The 15,317-nt window shown below is 40.7% G+C and overlaps 1 protein-coding gene across 14 annotated transcripts in view; it reads right to left on the bottom strand.

Annotated features, from left to right (window-relative positions):
• The window catches only part of FIP1L1 (factor interacting with PAPOLA and CPSF1), a 59,145-nt gene extending 43,828 nt beyond the window's left edge, over positions 1 to 15,317 (bottom strand). For 3 of the 14 annotated variants that reach the window (XM_074992771.1, XM_074992776.1, XM_074992773.1), the window contains exons 1-6: positions 15,117 to 15,314; positions 12,922 to 12,961; positions 6,880 to 6,934; positions 5,211 to 5,314; positions 2,791 to 2,852; positions 1,163 to 1,270 (exon numbers count right to left, since the gene is read on the bottom strand). In XM_074992771.1, coding sequence (XP_074848872.1) covers positions 1,163 to 1,270; positions 2,791 to 2,852; positions 5,211 to 5,314; positions 6,880 to 6,934; positions 12,922 to 12,961; positions 15,117 to 15,198 — 451 coding nt within the window. In that variant the 5' untranslated portion in view covers positions 15,199 to 15,314. Of the gene's footprint in view, positions 1 to 1,162; positions 1,271 to 2,790; positions 2,853 to 5,210; positions 5,315 to 6,879; positions 6,935 to 12,921; positions 12,962 to 15,116 lie in introns of all 14 variants that reach the window. The other 11 variants (XM_074992778.1, XM_074992777.1, XM_074992786.1 and 8 more) reach the window with 10 other exon arrangements.

The raw sequence follows: 15,317 nt of genomic DNA, 5'->3' as shown, positions 1-15,317 counted from the left end.
TCTTTCCTTTTCCACTTCTACTTTGCTTAAAGTAACAGAAAGAATCAGAAATCAGAGAAAAATCCTGATGTTAAGAATTACAAACGTCTTTCACTGTATAATATGCAACATTCTATAGTTCAGCATATATGATGTCTATTCTGATCATGCTGTACATTTAAATTTTGCAGAGATCAGGCTTCAAATCATCATCATCATCAAAAAACTGTATTTCTTACATCTTTGTAAAGACATTTCCATCTTCAAAGCAATTTACAAAATACTCCAATGACTGTTCAGAGGGATAAAAAGAATGCAAATACGGGCCAATGTTTGGCTCTATCATAGGTGTGGGGAAATGGGGAAGCAGAACACAATGAACACATGCAGAAATCCTAAAAGTCAACCTTCTTCTCCAATTCTGTGGGTGTTCCTTACAAGAATATAATATTTCAGGGGATGACCATAGCTAGGGGCAACCATTCTATGTAGCTTTTTCTGTTAGTTCCACTATGTTCTGCTTTATCTCCTTAGCACATGCAGGTGTAGAGACAATGGCAAGAACCCCAGGGAATTTTGGATTTGCCAGTAATGGATTTCTCAGGATGTCCCTGAATTTAGCTGGGCATATGCTATGCCTCCTTCTCCCCTTCCCTGGTGGCTGACAGGTGTTTGCAGTGAATACCTTAGGAACTTCATGTAGTTTAATACATTCTCAGCAGAGTAACTTGTGTACCTTTACAGATTTTGTTCAAGGAAGACTGGGTGACTTAACTTATTAATTGCACAATTAAACACTAATATAATTGTGTATATTATAGGTTGAACCTCTCTAGCCTGGTAACCTCATATGGTGGCTGATGCCAAACCAGAGAATTTGCTGAACTATGGGAGGTCAATATTGTCTAGCAGCATTAACACCTTCACTGCTTACTGGGCTCTTGAAGACATTTCAGCGTACATTACAGCTAAACAATAGCACAGAACACTGAGAGCCAGCACTGGTGACGGTAAGCACACTTTATGGGACCATGGGAAACTTGGTCACACATGATAAGTGAACATTCCGGACAGATTAACTAATCTGCTATTCGTGAAAGCTACACAAAATAGTCTACTGAATACCTGTACTTCAAAAGATGTGTACATTATTATGCAATAAGAATGTTACTCGATGTATTACCTGGTTTTCGCCAGGGTTTATCCTCGAAAGAATCTAAATCTACTTCCAGAAGCGGAACACCATTAATACTTCCTGGTGCATCAAGATCGACCCCTTTGACTTTTGCACCTAAAAAAAGTAACAAAAATCATAACTTAACATTGTGAAAGGGATTTTAATACATGAAACACTTTCCATATGACATTTATAAAATTAAAATTTTATTATTGACAACTTAACAGTAGTGCACTTCATACTTGTCTTCCAAATGTCAAGTAAACATCTCTGCCCCAAAGAACTTGTAACCTAAATGTCAATAATTTTGTAATTATATATTGGGTCTTAAGTTATACACACATATATTTCTGCCACTTAACTGGCTCATGAATTTGTGTAGCTCTATCATTATTTTATAGTGCCACAGATACCCATAATGCTTTACAGACAGACAGAGGATTTTCTCCTCCAGACAGTACACAATTTAAATTAGACATAAAGCACGGGAAGACACCTGTCCAAATCATGACACCCATTATCCTCTTTTTAGCTCTTATTATCTAAGTAGTCATGGCTTACTCACCACCACGGGCATGCAAAAAAAAAAAAAAAAAAAAATTATAAGAGCTGAGAGTGAAACAGCAGAAATCAGCGATAGAGGCTAAGTGTTACACTTTAAGTGCCTTATGACATAGATGGTAAATACAAAGGCAAACTTACGTTTCTCCAGGGACTTCTGCTGTACAATTGATAGCATAATATTTACATTATTTTTCTTTATTTGTATTACCTTAAATGTTACAATAAATTATATGTAATGCAACCATCCAATTTTTATGGCTCTAATTCTGAACATATCAGCAGATCTAATAAACTACAGAATTGGCCCCTAAACTTTTCAGGATCCTACTCTCCCTTACCTCCGTCCCGCCTGCAGGGCTGGAGCAGAGCTATGAGCACAGTGGAGATGTGTGATGTCCCCATTATCTCCCTACATGGTAGCTGGCTATGCTCCACCACACCCTTAATCAGGGGTGGCTAACAAGTTAGAGACAAAGAGCCAAAATGGCAGTGGATAGAGGGCAAAGAGCCACGTATTACATGTTTATATTTTACATATCTGTATACAGATATAAAAAAATAATATAGGTTGGTACACAGATATATAAATTTATAATATGTGGCTCAATGACCTCCCCCTCCTCCCACAGCCAGGCTCCCCCAGCTCCTCCCACTCTAATTTGATGCCAGCGACTCACCAGAGCTGCTGCGGGAGCTACCACCACCCCCGTGTGCCTCTCCCACCAAGTGCTGGGGTGTGTGTGTAGAGCCATGTACAGCACTCCCAGCGTGCAGCTTTGTGGAGCCGCCACATTTAGTAGCTCAAAGAGCCTCATATGGCTTGAAAGCCATGGGATGGCCACCCTTGGGGATGGCGGGGGTCTTGGAAACAACAGTTTTGAGACCTCTGCACTAAAAGCTAACAGGCTTCAAACAAAATGTTAAAGGTTTTATATTTGTCTAATTCATTAACACACTATGAAGAAACTGTATACAAAAATTATGTTACTAAATATAGAACACGTGCTACTACTACAGATTATTGCATTTATCACATTTTCCATTACTATAAATGTGTAAACATTTTTTACCAGAAGATCCATAAACTCGACCTCCTGTCTTGATGTTGAGATTCACGGGAGCCGTTCCATAACTTCAAGAAATTAAGAAAATTGAAATTAGCTACAAAAACACTGACAACAATAGTTAGCAGTATCCAGAACCAAGAAGAGGACCAAAACTTAATTGTCATTCTGCATCTCTAGCTCTCCAAACAGTGCATAAACAGATAGATCAATTAGGAGCAAGAGCATGCACAGCTCCAACACTCCATAAAAACTTCTCTAAATAATAAAGGGCACTGAAGTCTCAATCACACTTTGGGTACAGAAAGCATAATAAATAGGAGAGTCTCAAGAACTGCAGGAGGGGGAAAAAAAAAGGGGGGGGGAGAGAGAGAGAGACTCACGAAGGGATACAGTGAATGCCAAGGGTCTAGGATTGGAGAATACTTTAGATAAAGATTCTTCATAATTTGAGTATAATTTAATCTGTATGAAAGTCGGCAGAATAAGCATTTATCAAAACTGAATAGAAGGTTACTATAGTTTCAACAAATACATACCCTTGCGTCTTTTGCTGAAATGCTATTTTGTACCATCTCAAATAGTCCTTTGCAAATTAAACAAATCTCTGGTACCTTTGCACTAACAATACAATGTTACAAAACCAATGAACAAAGATTAGGCCAAAAGAACTTTCTTCACAGAAACAGATCTTGAGCTTCCACTGCGTATATAAAAATGTATTAACCAAACACAAGATACAGTGCTGCCCTAGTAATAGAACAGTGACACCTGAAAAGGTCCAGTACTGTAAACAAATTTTACCCCAGAATGTGTACAAGTGGCTTATTCCTGCTGGTTGTATTTGCTCCTAAACATGGTGAAGGGTATACAATTTGCAGAAAACCACTCTGCTGCATTTTTTCTAGTTCTTTTCCTAAATAAAAGTAATTTGCATTGCGATAATGCAAGACTGACAAATAGCACTTTTCTTCTGGTATGACATGCTGCATCAACATACAACTTTGCTGAGAAAATTATAGAGCTCATATCAATGGCTGAAAAAAAATACTGTACAAACATTTATTTAAATTAAATGTGTATGCAGAAAAAAAATAAAATCAATTTACAACAGGAGTGGGTGACAAAATCATAGAATAACCCTGCTCAGGAAGGGCTCTTTAGAAAAAATATCATTTTATTTAAAATTCTTTGTATTCAGTCTTATAAGCTTTAGTATCATCTGCTGATTATCCTATGCACTCTTAAGAGGGGCACCCCTGTCCATTAATAATGTAATAACCTTCCTGTCCTTTCTTCAGATTCTCCTTATCCAAGAATGACCAGCTCCAGAGAATGCAGTATGTTGTTGAAATGACAATCACAAATACTGATGACAAAGAGCTGGCATTTTTTAATACTGCACAATCTGATAAACTTAGCTATTTTAAAAATTGAAATATTTAAAAGCTCTAGAATACTAAACACTTTGCAAAATTGACGAATATATTCTAAAGTTGAGACTGTAATAGTTTACATAACCCAGTAAATTATGCTTAGAAAATGTACCACTCTAATACATACAGCATTAAACCCTACTAGTGCTATTCACATAAATAGTCAATGTGACTGCTTGTGTGAAAAGGGCAAGCAGAATTTTGTTCGGTATCGTCGTAGGCAACAGATGAACACAATTTTATTCTACGCATGAACGGCAACCCTAAGCAGACTTTCCATTTTTAATGCTACTTTTCCTTCGGAACCCTTACAAACATATGTAATTCACTTGGAAAACTGTGTAACTTTAAGGAAACTTAGCACTCCTGTTGTTGAGGAGCAGAAAGAGAAAATGAAATTCTCTGTTCATAGGGAAAAAAATAAAGGACAGTGATAAAGCAACATTTTCTACATAGCCCAAACATGTGCCTGAGCCTTAACTTTGAGGGACCATTTCTAAGGATTGCCAGCTCAATACTTAAGTCAACTACATCATCTGTGAACATGATAAAAATGACAACTATTATGGTATTTTAGTACGCACTTAGTCCGCTAGAAATTAGACTGAAAACAAACATTATGTTCTCTGTACAGAATTCTTTCCAGTTTGAAAGGAAAAGTCAATGTATCATAAATATTAATCCAAAATTCTAATTCAGTTATAGTTCTACTTAATTAAAACTAAGCCTCAGCCATCATATTTTTGTAACACAATGGTTTCTCAGAAACAAAGTAAAAATGTAACCCATTTGCCGTTTCTTCCTGGCAGAAATCTTATTTTACAGATTTCTGTTTTCAGGTAAGTTTGATCATTAAATTTTAATTGGTTAATTAGATAAAAAGGTTAAATAGAAGTATACAGAACAAACTAGTTGTTTCCTATTTCAAACATTATACTTGCTGATAGTCTTAGACAAACTCTTGATATTCAGGTACTGAAAATAACATACCCATACTGTGGAGCGCCTGTTTTAATATCTCCTATAGTGACATGAACATCATCCTCATCATCATCGCTGTCACTCTCACTGTCATCCTCAGCCTCTGTCACCTTCTTCAACAGACAGTGATATAAAAGATACAATCAGACATTTACTAAAATATCACAGACTTAAGCATCCATTCCAGAGAACTCTGGTGGAAAAGGAAACATAAGTTAATTTATAATTTTTGGATTACATCTTGTATTTATTGCTTAGTACAAAGCATCCTAACAGGAAAGCCAAACTCATCCATTGTGTCTATGTGAACATGGATGGCATCAGGATGCAAAGGGGTAATAAATCTTTACGTATCTTGACTGTCAACAGGCTAATTGGGAAATATAATGTTTTGATGGAAAGAAAAACTGGTTTTGTTTACCCAAGAGGGCTTTTTGTCTACCTAGTCCTTAACGGTTCAGCTCTATCATCATCTGCTTAACATGGAAAGAACGCGAGAGACCAATTGCTCTGCATCTCTAAATACACATTCACAGCAAATCAAATGCCAATAGATATGAATGCTGGTAAAATCAATGTTCAGGTACATTATTCAAACATCATAAATTTTCATTAAATAAGTTACACAATTTCTCTTCTCTATAGCTGGGTGAATACTATTTATCAAGTAACTTATTCTGTATACCACAAGTAGTCCTCGAATAACTATGTTGTTTTTTTTCTGTTACTCAAGAATTTTTAAGTAAGCTATGTCATCCTATTTCCTGTTTTCCATTAATAACTCTAATTTTATTAAAATTACAGTATATTAAGACTTCTCTGTGGCATATAAGTGAATTTCCTGTAGGTGAGCACAGGGTATGTGTGCATCAGATGGTATTAAAAATGATTATTAACATACAGACACGTTTAAAACATTGTACTAATTAGCTGCTTCCAGGTCTCCAAAATATTAAAACTACTATTCATTTCCAAAATCAGATTTTGGGGGGGGGAGGGAACACCTTTAAAGCACTAATGGTAATGAGAATTTACACAGTGATTTTAACTGGACAACCACAAAATATGTTCCAAACATCAGATAAGTTTCAACATCCCTGTTAGGTTACCGTTGGATCCATTTTAAAGATAATTCTTACATGAGGTTAACACAGGAGTCATCGACCATTACCAGGCAAAGAGATGAAATTTGACCTTTTGACCTCTTTGTACAGTCTGATTGCCAGTGATGCTTTCTAAAATTACTAATAGTCCTATTTACAACAGCTTTATTTATAAATAAATTAATATGTAGAGCTTTATCATTTAGGTGGTGGCTGGTAGCATTAGCTGGTCTTTTGTTCATTCACAGATGGCATGGCTTTGAGCAAGCTCCGGGTTACATGGGGGAGAAGCGGCAGGGCTGAGCTGCCCATTACAAGCCGTTCGCGTGCCAATGACCCCGGGTTAACGCATGAGATGTGCGCCAAGTCACACAGCAAACACTGACTCATATTATTAACACATTTCTGCTAAGCTCTGCGCATAAAAAATGAACTGAAAATAAGTTTATAGTGACAACTTACAAATGCATATATAAAAATCAGTTATTTTACTGAAGTTCTTTAGTCTCAGAAATTGTCATTGCCACCAGTGAAAACAAAGCATATTAAATAATGTTTAATATATTTAAAATTACCGTTTTCACTACACCATTTTCAGCAGCTTCCTCTTCATTCACAGGAGGTGGAGCACTTAAAACAGAAAATGCAAGCTAGTTACTGTATGTACCAACATGTCATAGTGAAACAGTGCTGATGCAGTAGGTTGAAGTATAGCCAAAGACCCAGCAGTCTTTTAGATAACACCTAAGCAAAAATATTCTGAGAAATAACAATGCTAACTTTATAGTATGAGGTGACACAAAATGTGCTAATATTTTCAGAGTTTCTTCTCCAGGTTTGGATCCGGCACCTAATGAAGTCAAAGGGACCTTTTCCTTGGAGTATAATTGGAGTAGGATTTGGCCTTGTATTTTCCTGAGGTTTTACAATAACTATATTGTTAAGACCCATCTGACATTAAAATGATGAAAGACATTTGCCTAAATGTATAATTCTTTAAAAGGAAAAAAAAAAAGTCTACAGAAGGTTTTTTTTTTCCTTTTTATCTGGCACAATAGCATATTTTTGAAACATCTGATTAGCCTTTGAATTTGTGGTAACCTGATTTGTATTGCCCACCAGTTTTGAAAGCATTATCTATTTTAAAGTCATTCTAAAATTTGTAAAAACAAGTTAACCCGTGAGTCAGTGTTTTGTTGCTTGTGAGAAAACAAAAATGACTACTGAACTTAATTTCTAAAGATGTGTTCACATTTGTTTATGCTGCTTAACAAACAAAACATACAGGCGCCACACAACCATAATTGAAAAGGAGAATATTAGTACTTAAAATTACTCCATAATTGAAAAGAAGAATATTGGTACTTGAAAATATTTCCTCAATTTCCTATGTGGGGTCTGCAGTCCCTGATGCTTTCTGTATGGGCAATCAGACCAAAAACAAATTAAGTGCTAAGTTCAGTGGGTAACACTTCCAATACTTCAATGAAAGTTGTACCTGCTAGTTACCAGGGCTGAAAGTGGTTCTCGGATTCAAACCTGGACATTTCATATTACTGTTCACTATGATGCCACACTGGCTACTGTGAACTTAAGAGATACTGTGAACTTGGAGATCAGGAGAGATTCCAGATGACTGGAAAAAGGCAAATGTAGTGCCCATCTTTGAAAAAGGAAAGAAGGACAATCCAGGCAACTATAGGCCAGTCAGCCTTACCTCACTACCTGGGAAAATAATAGAAGGGATCCTCAAGGAATCCATTTTGGAGTACTTGGAAGAGGGGAAAATGGTCAAAAGTTGTCAACATGAATTTACCAAGGGCAAGTCGTGCCTGACCAATCTGAGTAGCTTCTATGATAACGTAACAGGCTCCGTGGACATGGGGAAGTCAGTGGATGTGATATACCTTGACATCAGCAAAGCTTTTGATACAGTCTCTCATAACATTCTTGCCCACAAGTTAAGGAAATATGGACTGGATCCATGGACTTTAAGATGGATAGAAAGCTGGCCTGATGGTCAGGCCCAACAGGCAGTGATCAACAGCTCAATACCTGGATGGCAGTTGGTTTCAAGTGGAGTGCCCCCAAGGCTCGGTTCTCAGGCCGGTGGTGTTCAACATCTTTATTAATGACCTGGATAAGGGACCGGATTGCACCCTCAGCAAATTTGCAGATGACACCAAGATAGGGGGAGAAGTAAATACATTGGAGGGTATAGATAGGATCCAGACTGAGAGGATTGGGCCAAAAAAAAATCTGATGCGGTTCAACAAAGAGAAGAGTAGAATCCTGCACTTGGCATGGAAGGATCCCAAGCACTGTTATAGGCTGGGGACCAACTGGCTAAGCAGCAGTACAGCAGAAAGGGACCTAGGGATTATGGTGGAGGCAAGGCTGGATATGAGTAAACAGTGTGCCCTTGTAGCCAAAAAAAGCCAAGGGCATATTGGGCTGCATTAGGAGGAGCATTTCAACCAGATCTAGAGATGTTGTTGTTCCCCTCTATTAGACACTTTTGAGGCCGCATCTGGAGTACTGCATCCTGTTTTGGGTCCCCCAATATAGAAAGGATGTGGATGTGCTGGTGCAGGCTCGGCAGAGGGCAACGAAAAAGATTAAGGGGCTGGAGCACATGACCTATGAGGAGAGACTGATGGATTTGGGCTTATTTAGTTTGCAGAAGAGAAGACTGAGGGGTGATTTAATAGCAGCCTTCAACTTCCTGAAGGGGAGCTCTGAAGAGGATGGAGAGAAACTGTTGTCAGCAGTGAGAGATGGCAGAACAAGGAGTAACGGTCAGAAGTTACAGAAGGAGAGGAGTAGGTTGGATATTAGAAAAAAATCACTTCCCCAGGGGATGGTGATGCACTGGAACACGTTGCTTAGAGAGGCGGTGGAATCTCATCCCCAGAGGTTTTTAAGTCTCAGCTTGACATAGTCATGGCTGGGATAACTTAGTTCAGGTTGATCCTGCTTGAAGCAGGGGGCAGGACATGACGACTTCCTGAGGTCCCTTCCAGCCCTATGATTCTATGATAACTGAATATATATATATATATTTAATATATTCGAATGATGCTGGAATTACATGAATGGAGACTAAACCTTCTCCAACCTGAAATAAGTCACTTTAGGTGTTAGGAGCTAGTTATTGCCATTCAGTATATTGCCAATAGTGATGCCAATTATTCTCAATCAGCACAGTTTGTTTTGTAGTCAGATGTGGTACTATTGACTAGAAACTGCAGAAACCAACTCATTTAACAGCTGGTAATTTTAAATGTCACATAGCTACTACTCTAAAAAGAAAACAGACTTTAATAATGAGCTCACTTGAAAGCCTTAAAAAGTAACAACTATATCAAAGGTTATTTGCCACAGAGACTGGACCAATTAACATGAAATATTTGTCTTTAGACATGCTCAACTACAGTGAATCTCAGAACAGAGAGGTAGCTTATTAACTTTCTGAAGGTTCTGTATTCTTTTAGTATTTCGCTTCATTACCAGTTATACCCAAATGTGACCAAACACTTCTACTGCACACCTAAGAAAACGAGCACATTATTCACAACAGGCATTTTGACAAAAAGTAAAGAATGGAGCAAGTGGAAGCAAGATTGGGAAATCTTAGGACTATGGTGAAAGCTAGATTCACAAGGGGGACTCAAGCCCCCAGCCACCTAGTGGAATTCACAACTTCAAGTTGGCTCCATACACAAAGGGAGAGTTAAGTCCCCAAAAGAGGGTTTCACTGAAGTCAGAATACTTGCTGGAGAGCTGCCTAAGACTACAGACACACGAACGCAGAAAATTTACCTGCTCAGGGTCAATCTTCTGACGTTTCATTTTGTGCAGGTGTGAAATGACGCTTTCCAGCATCAAACTCAATCTCTGAACTCCTCACGAAAGGCAAGGAATAGGAAGAGTGTAGAAAGAAATGCTCCCGTCAACTTTCCATGTAGACAGACATGGAAGTCAACCACCGACAAGTCAATTTTAGCTACAAAGTTGACGTAGCTAACATCATGTATCAGCCATTGATGTCTATGTTTAGTGTAAACATAAGCTAAGTTAACCACTACAAAATGAGGAGAGGATGAGGCCTAAATAGCATTGTTCAAAGATAATTAGGCAGCAATTAAGCAATAGTTTAGTGAATGCTAGTGTCACATTAATGTGGTACGTGTACCACCCGTTGAGAAACAAGGCCCTAAGATATCTCAGGTTTTGAAACAAGTGTCATTCAACCTTTCCAGCTTACTGTACCGTTTCCAGGAGTCATACCACCAAGTTACACCTAACTTAAAAACTACTTACTTACAAAAACATGAAAAAATATCACAGAAAACCATTACCAAAAACTTTCTGACTTTGTACCCTTTTATTATGAAATAAATGAACTGGAATAGAAATATTGTACATACATTTCAGCATAAGGCATATGAAGCAGTAGGAACAAGCTGCTGTCTGAACGAACTTTTAGATTGTACTGACTTTACTAACATTTTTATGTAGCCTGTTGTAAAACTAGGTAAATATCCAGATGAGTTTATGTAACCCCTCGAAGACCTGTGTACCCCTAAGGGTACACGTACTGTTGGTTGAGAAACACCGTGCTAGTCCACAGATACAGCCATTGGCAGTTCCTGTTGGCTGTGGATCACCATTCCCAGCCAACGGGAGCTGTGGGAAGTGGTGTCCTGGTCTGCACCACTTCCTGCAGCTCCCATTGGCCAAGACAACTGATTGGTGGCCAAAAGCAGCTGAAAGCAGCTATACCTGTGGGTCAGCAAGCAAATAAAGCACCAGCAGCCCAATAGGGGTTAACCCTGGCAAACTGCTTCCAGCCCATGGGCCACTTATGGCCCATCTCCTGCCTGAAGGGAAGCGATAAGAAATTCCAGTCTGATGTAGTTGCTCCAGAGAATTTAATAAAGGAAGGCCAGTCTTGCAAACAGCTGTTTCCAGTACAGAATTAAGCACTTACTACAGCTGCTCCACATTGTGGCCTGGATCACACTGAGAATTACTAGCAATTCTTTCACCATTGGTTATAGACCAGTGCAGCCTCAGCACCGCTGTTAGCAAGATGGAAAAGGCAGAATATACAGTAAACTCTTGTTTAACTGGTATTTGAGTAACTGGCACACTCAAATAACCAGCCTAACTCACAGTCAAGTAGCTCTGGTCAGCGGACACCGGATGGAGCATGGAGAAGAGGCATGGGGGCTGGGGTTTGTGTACAGAGCACGAGAGCGACACCCACCCCTTCAGGGAGCTAGCACACTCAGCACTACCCTGCATCCCTCCGTGCTGCATGTGAGTACAGCCGTCAGGCTCCTCTGCTCTTTCCGTGCTCCTGCCCGGTATCCACTGAGCAGAGGAGAAGTGGAGTCAGGGTGGGGGTTTGTGTACAGGGCACGAGAGGAGCCCCTTGGAGGGGTGCATGTGAGTGCAGCCAGCAGAATCCTCTGCTCTCTCACCCAGCATAACCAATCTCTATTATCTAGAATATTTGATTATTTGGCAACCTCCTGGTCCAGTGGAAACCAGATATCAAAGAGTTCACTGCATTCATGCAGGTATTTTAGCAGCCTTGAAAGGATCAGATATTTTTAATTGGTAGATATGGATTTATACACAGGCATACACACTTCCAAAGATAACCTAAATGTACACACACATTAATAAAAACATAATTAAGAACTTACAAGTCAGTATCCAGTGACTTAAACTTCTTACAAATTCACTATGAATAAATAGTAGAAACAGACAGAATTTATTGATTTAAGTATAATTGTATATACATGAGGCATGTGAGGTTGAAAATTTGTATTTTAATGATTCACAAATCTTTAGCTTTTTGAATTTCGACATCTACTTTCATTCAATAATTGTCTGATCCCCCACCACCCAAATTTCCTGTAACTGCAAATTATTAAGCTTTTTTGATTGCCCAATGTAAACAATGTTATCTGTTGAAATTATAAAAAATAAAAACAAATGAATTCTGTTCAGCCTATCTATAGGTTATAGTGGAAAAAAAATCACACTAAAACAGCATATTTAGGAGTGGCTTTGAGCTGCGCTAAACTCGCAGTAATGCAAGTTAAGCTCAACTCAAAATCATGCATTTTGGGGGCTTACTGTAGCTTCTATACTAAAACATTAAGTTGCATCTTTATAGCAACTAATGTAAATTACAGAAAATATCCTTACAACTCCTACAATAATCCATATAAGAGGGAAAGAAGGGATTCCCTCATTCCACAGTAGTAGGCTCTCAGTATAACCACAGCTAGGTGAAAGAAATCTTAGTCCTTTTTACAGTGATGTTGATAACCGTGCATTTAATGACAACTAAAAATGGACTTTAATATTTAAGACCGAAAAGCTCTGAAAAAGATCGTTCTAGGTTAAACCACTTAAACAGGTAGTTGGACTGACAGATCACATGACACAAAGATGTTCAAAGGTATCAATGTGGGTGTCCAACTCCCAATGACTTACCAGTGGCTATCACTTTGCAAGAAACAGGTATGAAATTATTTGTTCTAAATATATTCTTTGCACAACTACATTAGCAGACTCACAGCTGTCAAGACACCCACCTAGCTTTTTGTTCCTCTGGTCTCTCTGGTTCATTTTCATCTGTCAAAAGAAAAACACCCTATTTAAGAATTATGTATGAGAAACCATGGAATCAAAAATAGCAGAGTTTCTAGCAAGCTGATCCTATACCAAAGAAACTTTATGTAAGCAATGATCCCTTGTAAATGCACTACTAAACAAATGTGTGGATCCTCCACTCGTCAGCTGCATCTGTGTGGTCAGACTTTTCTGCAGAGACAGCACCTCACTTAAGCCTACATAGCTCCACAAACAGACCCTTTGCAGTATCAGGGTTTTGGTTTGCAGGCAGCATTAATGTGGTTAGGTAAATTGGTATGTCTACACTGCAGCTGGAAGCAAGTCTGCCAGTCAAGGAAAACACTTGTCCTAGCAAGGCTCTCTGTGGCAGGCTTAAAACAACAGTGATGATGTTGTGGCTTGGGCTGGAGCTCAAACGCTCAAGTCCACACAACTCCCTAGGTTTGACAGTCCACACTCTGAGCCCAAGCCATAACGTCCACACTATTTTTAGCATGCCAGCTGAAACCCTATTAGTGAGTCTGTCTACCCAGTACTGGGGGACACACTCAAAGAAGTCAAGCTCTAAAAATTTCAAACAAAAAAGGAGAGAGATTACAGTATTTCAAAACAGTTTTCATTTTGACCATTTTTTAGCATCATTACATTGAAATGTGAGTTGTGTGTGTGAAAATTTAATTTATTACAAGAACTGTCTAAACTAGTTTATTGGTGTTTAGAATTCAAAGAATTTAAAGACAATTTATATGAAAGGCATGACAGAAAACAAGGCTTTGATCTTGCCATCTTTATTCACGCAAGCTATGCCATGGCTTTGGGTGGATCAACTTGCATGAAGGAAAGTTGCAGGAATGTCCCCTAAATGTGAACTTTATACTCCCATACCAACTACATTTGAGGATTTCCTCAAAGTACAGTAAACCCTTGATTTTACGTACCCTGATTTAGTAGACTTCAGGAACAAAGGACCCCATTGTTCCTGAAGTCTGCTCAATCAGAGCCTGTAAAATCCTAAATACGTGCCCTCCTCCCGCCCCCAATGGACTTACGCTGCAGAGCCACAGCCACCCCCTCGTCCTCTGGAGCTGCCACACTTGCCTCCCACAAGGGGTGGTGTATGTATATGGGCAGATGGCACTTATATACACGCACCACCGCTGGTGGAGGAGTGAGCTGCAGCTCCCGCGGACGCAGTGCCACACACAGTGGGGCCCCCGACCATGGCAGGGCCCCCAGCAGTGGCGGAGTACCCCCCATGGCAGGGCTCCCAGCAGCAGTGGTGGACTCCAGTGGCTCTTCTCTGGTTGTGAGTAAGAGATATTTGGTACAGGGGTGGGTCATAGTAAACCCTCTGATTTAATGGATGTCCCTCCCCCCCATTGGCCCATTAAATCAAGGGTTTACTGTATGTGAGATGCTATGAGGGGTCAGAAAAGGAAATGCCTCTTAGCACACATGCACGCATCTGATCTAACCCTCCTGTCCAAAAAGAATGGATTTGGTACAGATTATAGACGGTAGTACTAGATGAATCCAGTGTTCAAGCTGCCTCCTCTTAGCTCCTCCGAAGCCAACAGGCACAGTGACTATATACAGGGTGGGAAGTTACACTGGGAAGTACATGCACATGTTACATCAAGGTAAGAAGTGCCTGAATAAGATAGGGATGGAAAAATCACAAGCCCAGGAAACAACAAGAAGTCTTGAGACTCACGAATCTTTAACGGGCGAGGGGTATCTGTGGGAGCACCCAACAGCTACCTTAGGCCAATGGCGGGGAAGGAAAGAGAGGCGGCCAGGCAACAGAGGCCCTAAGAAATGGGGCGGAGAGCCCAGTGCCGCAGCTGGGGTGGGGGGGTCACACTGGTTATTAAGAGCCCTTGGCTGCGCCGCGCACGGCCCCCCCGCCCGGCCGCATTAGCAGGTGGCTCCCGCACCACCAGGCCGGGCCCAGCGGCCCCCGGCGCGGCTGTGTGGGAGAAGGGCACGCGGTCGGGGGCAGCGGCCGGGCCCGGCCCTGGGAGCCGGCCTAGGCGGAGGGAAAGCGGCTGTCGCGCACGCTGGGGCCTAGCGCTCCCCTTCCGGCCTCTCTCCAGCTACTGCGCCTGAAAACGCGCGGCGGCCGCGCCAGGCCGGGGCCTAGGAAGGTCCGTACCGCCATAGAGCCACTCCTCCTCCTCATCCCCGCCGGCCCCGCTCAGGTCCGCCGCCAGCCGCTCCACCTCGCCGGCCGCCATGGCCGCCTGCCCCGGAACGCGCCGGCCTGCGCAGCGCAGCGCAGCGCCGCCCCCCACCGCACGCTCGCTCGCCCGCCCGCCCGCCGCGGCTCAGCCGCTCCGAGAGGCGGAGGCCGGTG

The sequence above is a fragment of the Carettochelys insculpta genome, chromosome 4 (assembly GCF_033958435.1).
Source record: "Carettochelys insculpta isolate YL-2023 chromosome 4, ASM3395843v1, whole genome shotgun sequence".
NCBI lineage: Eukaryota > Metazoa > Chordata > Testudines > Carettochelyidae > Carettochelys > Carettochelys insculpta.
This window is presented reverse-complemented; position numbering and strand designations above follow the sequence as displayed.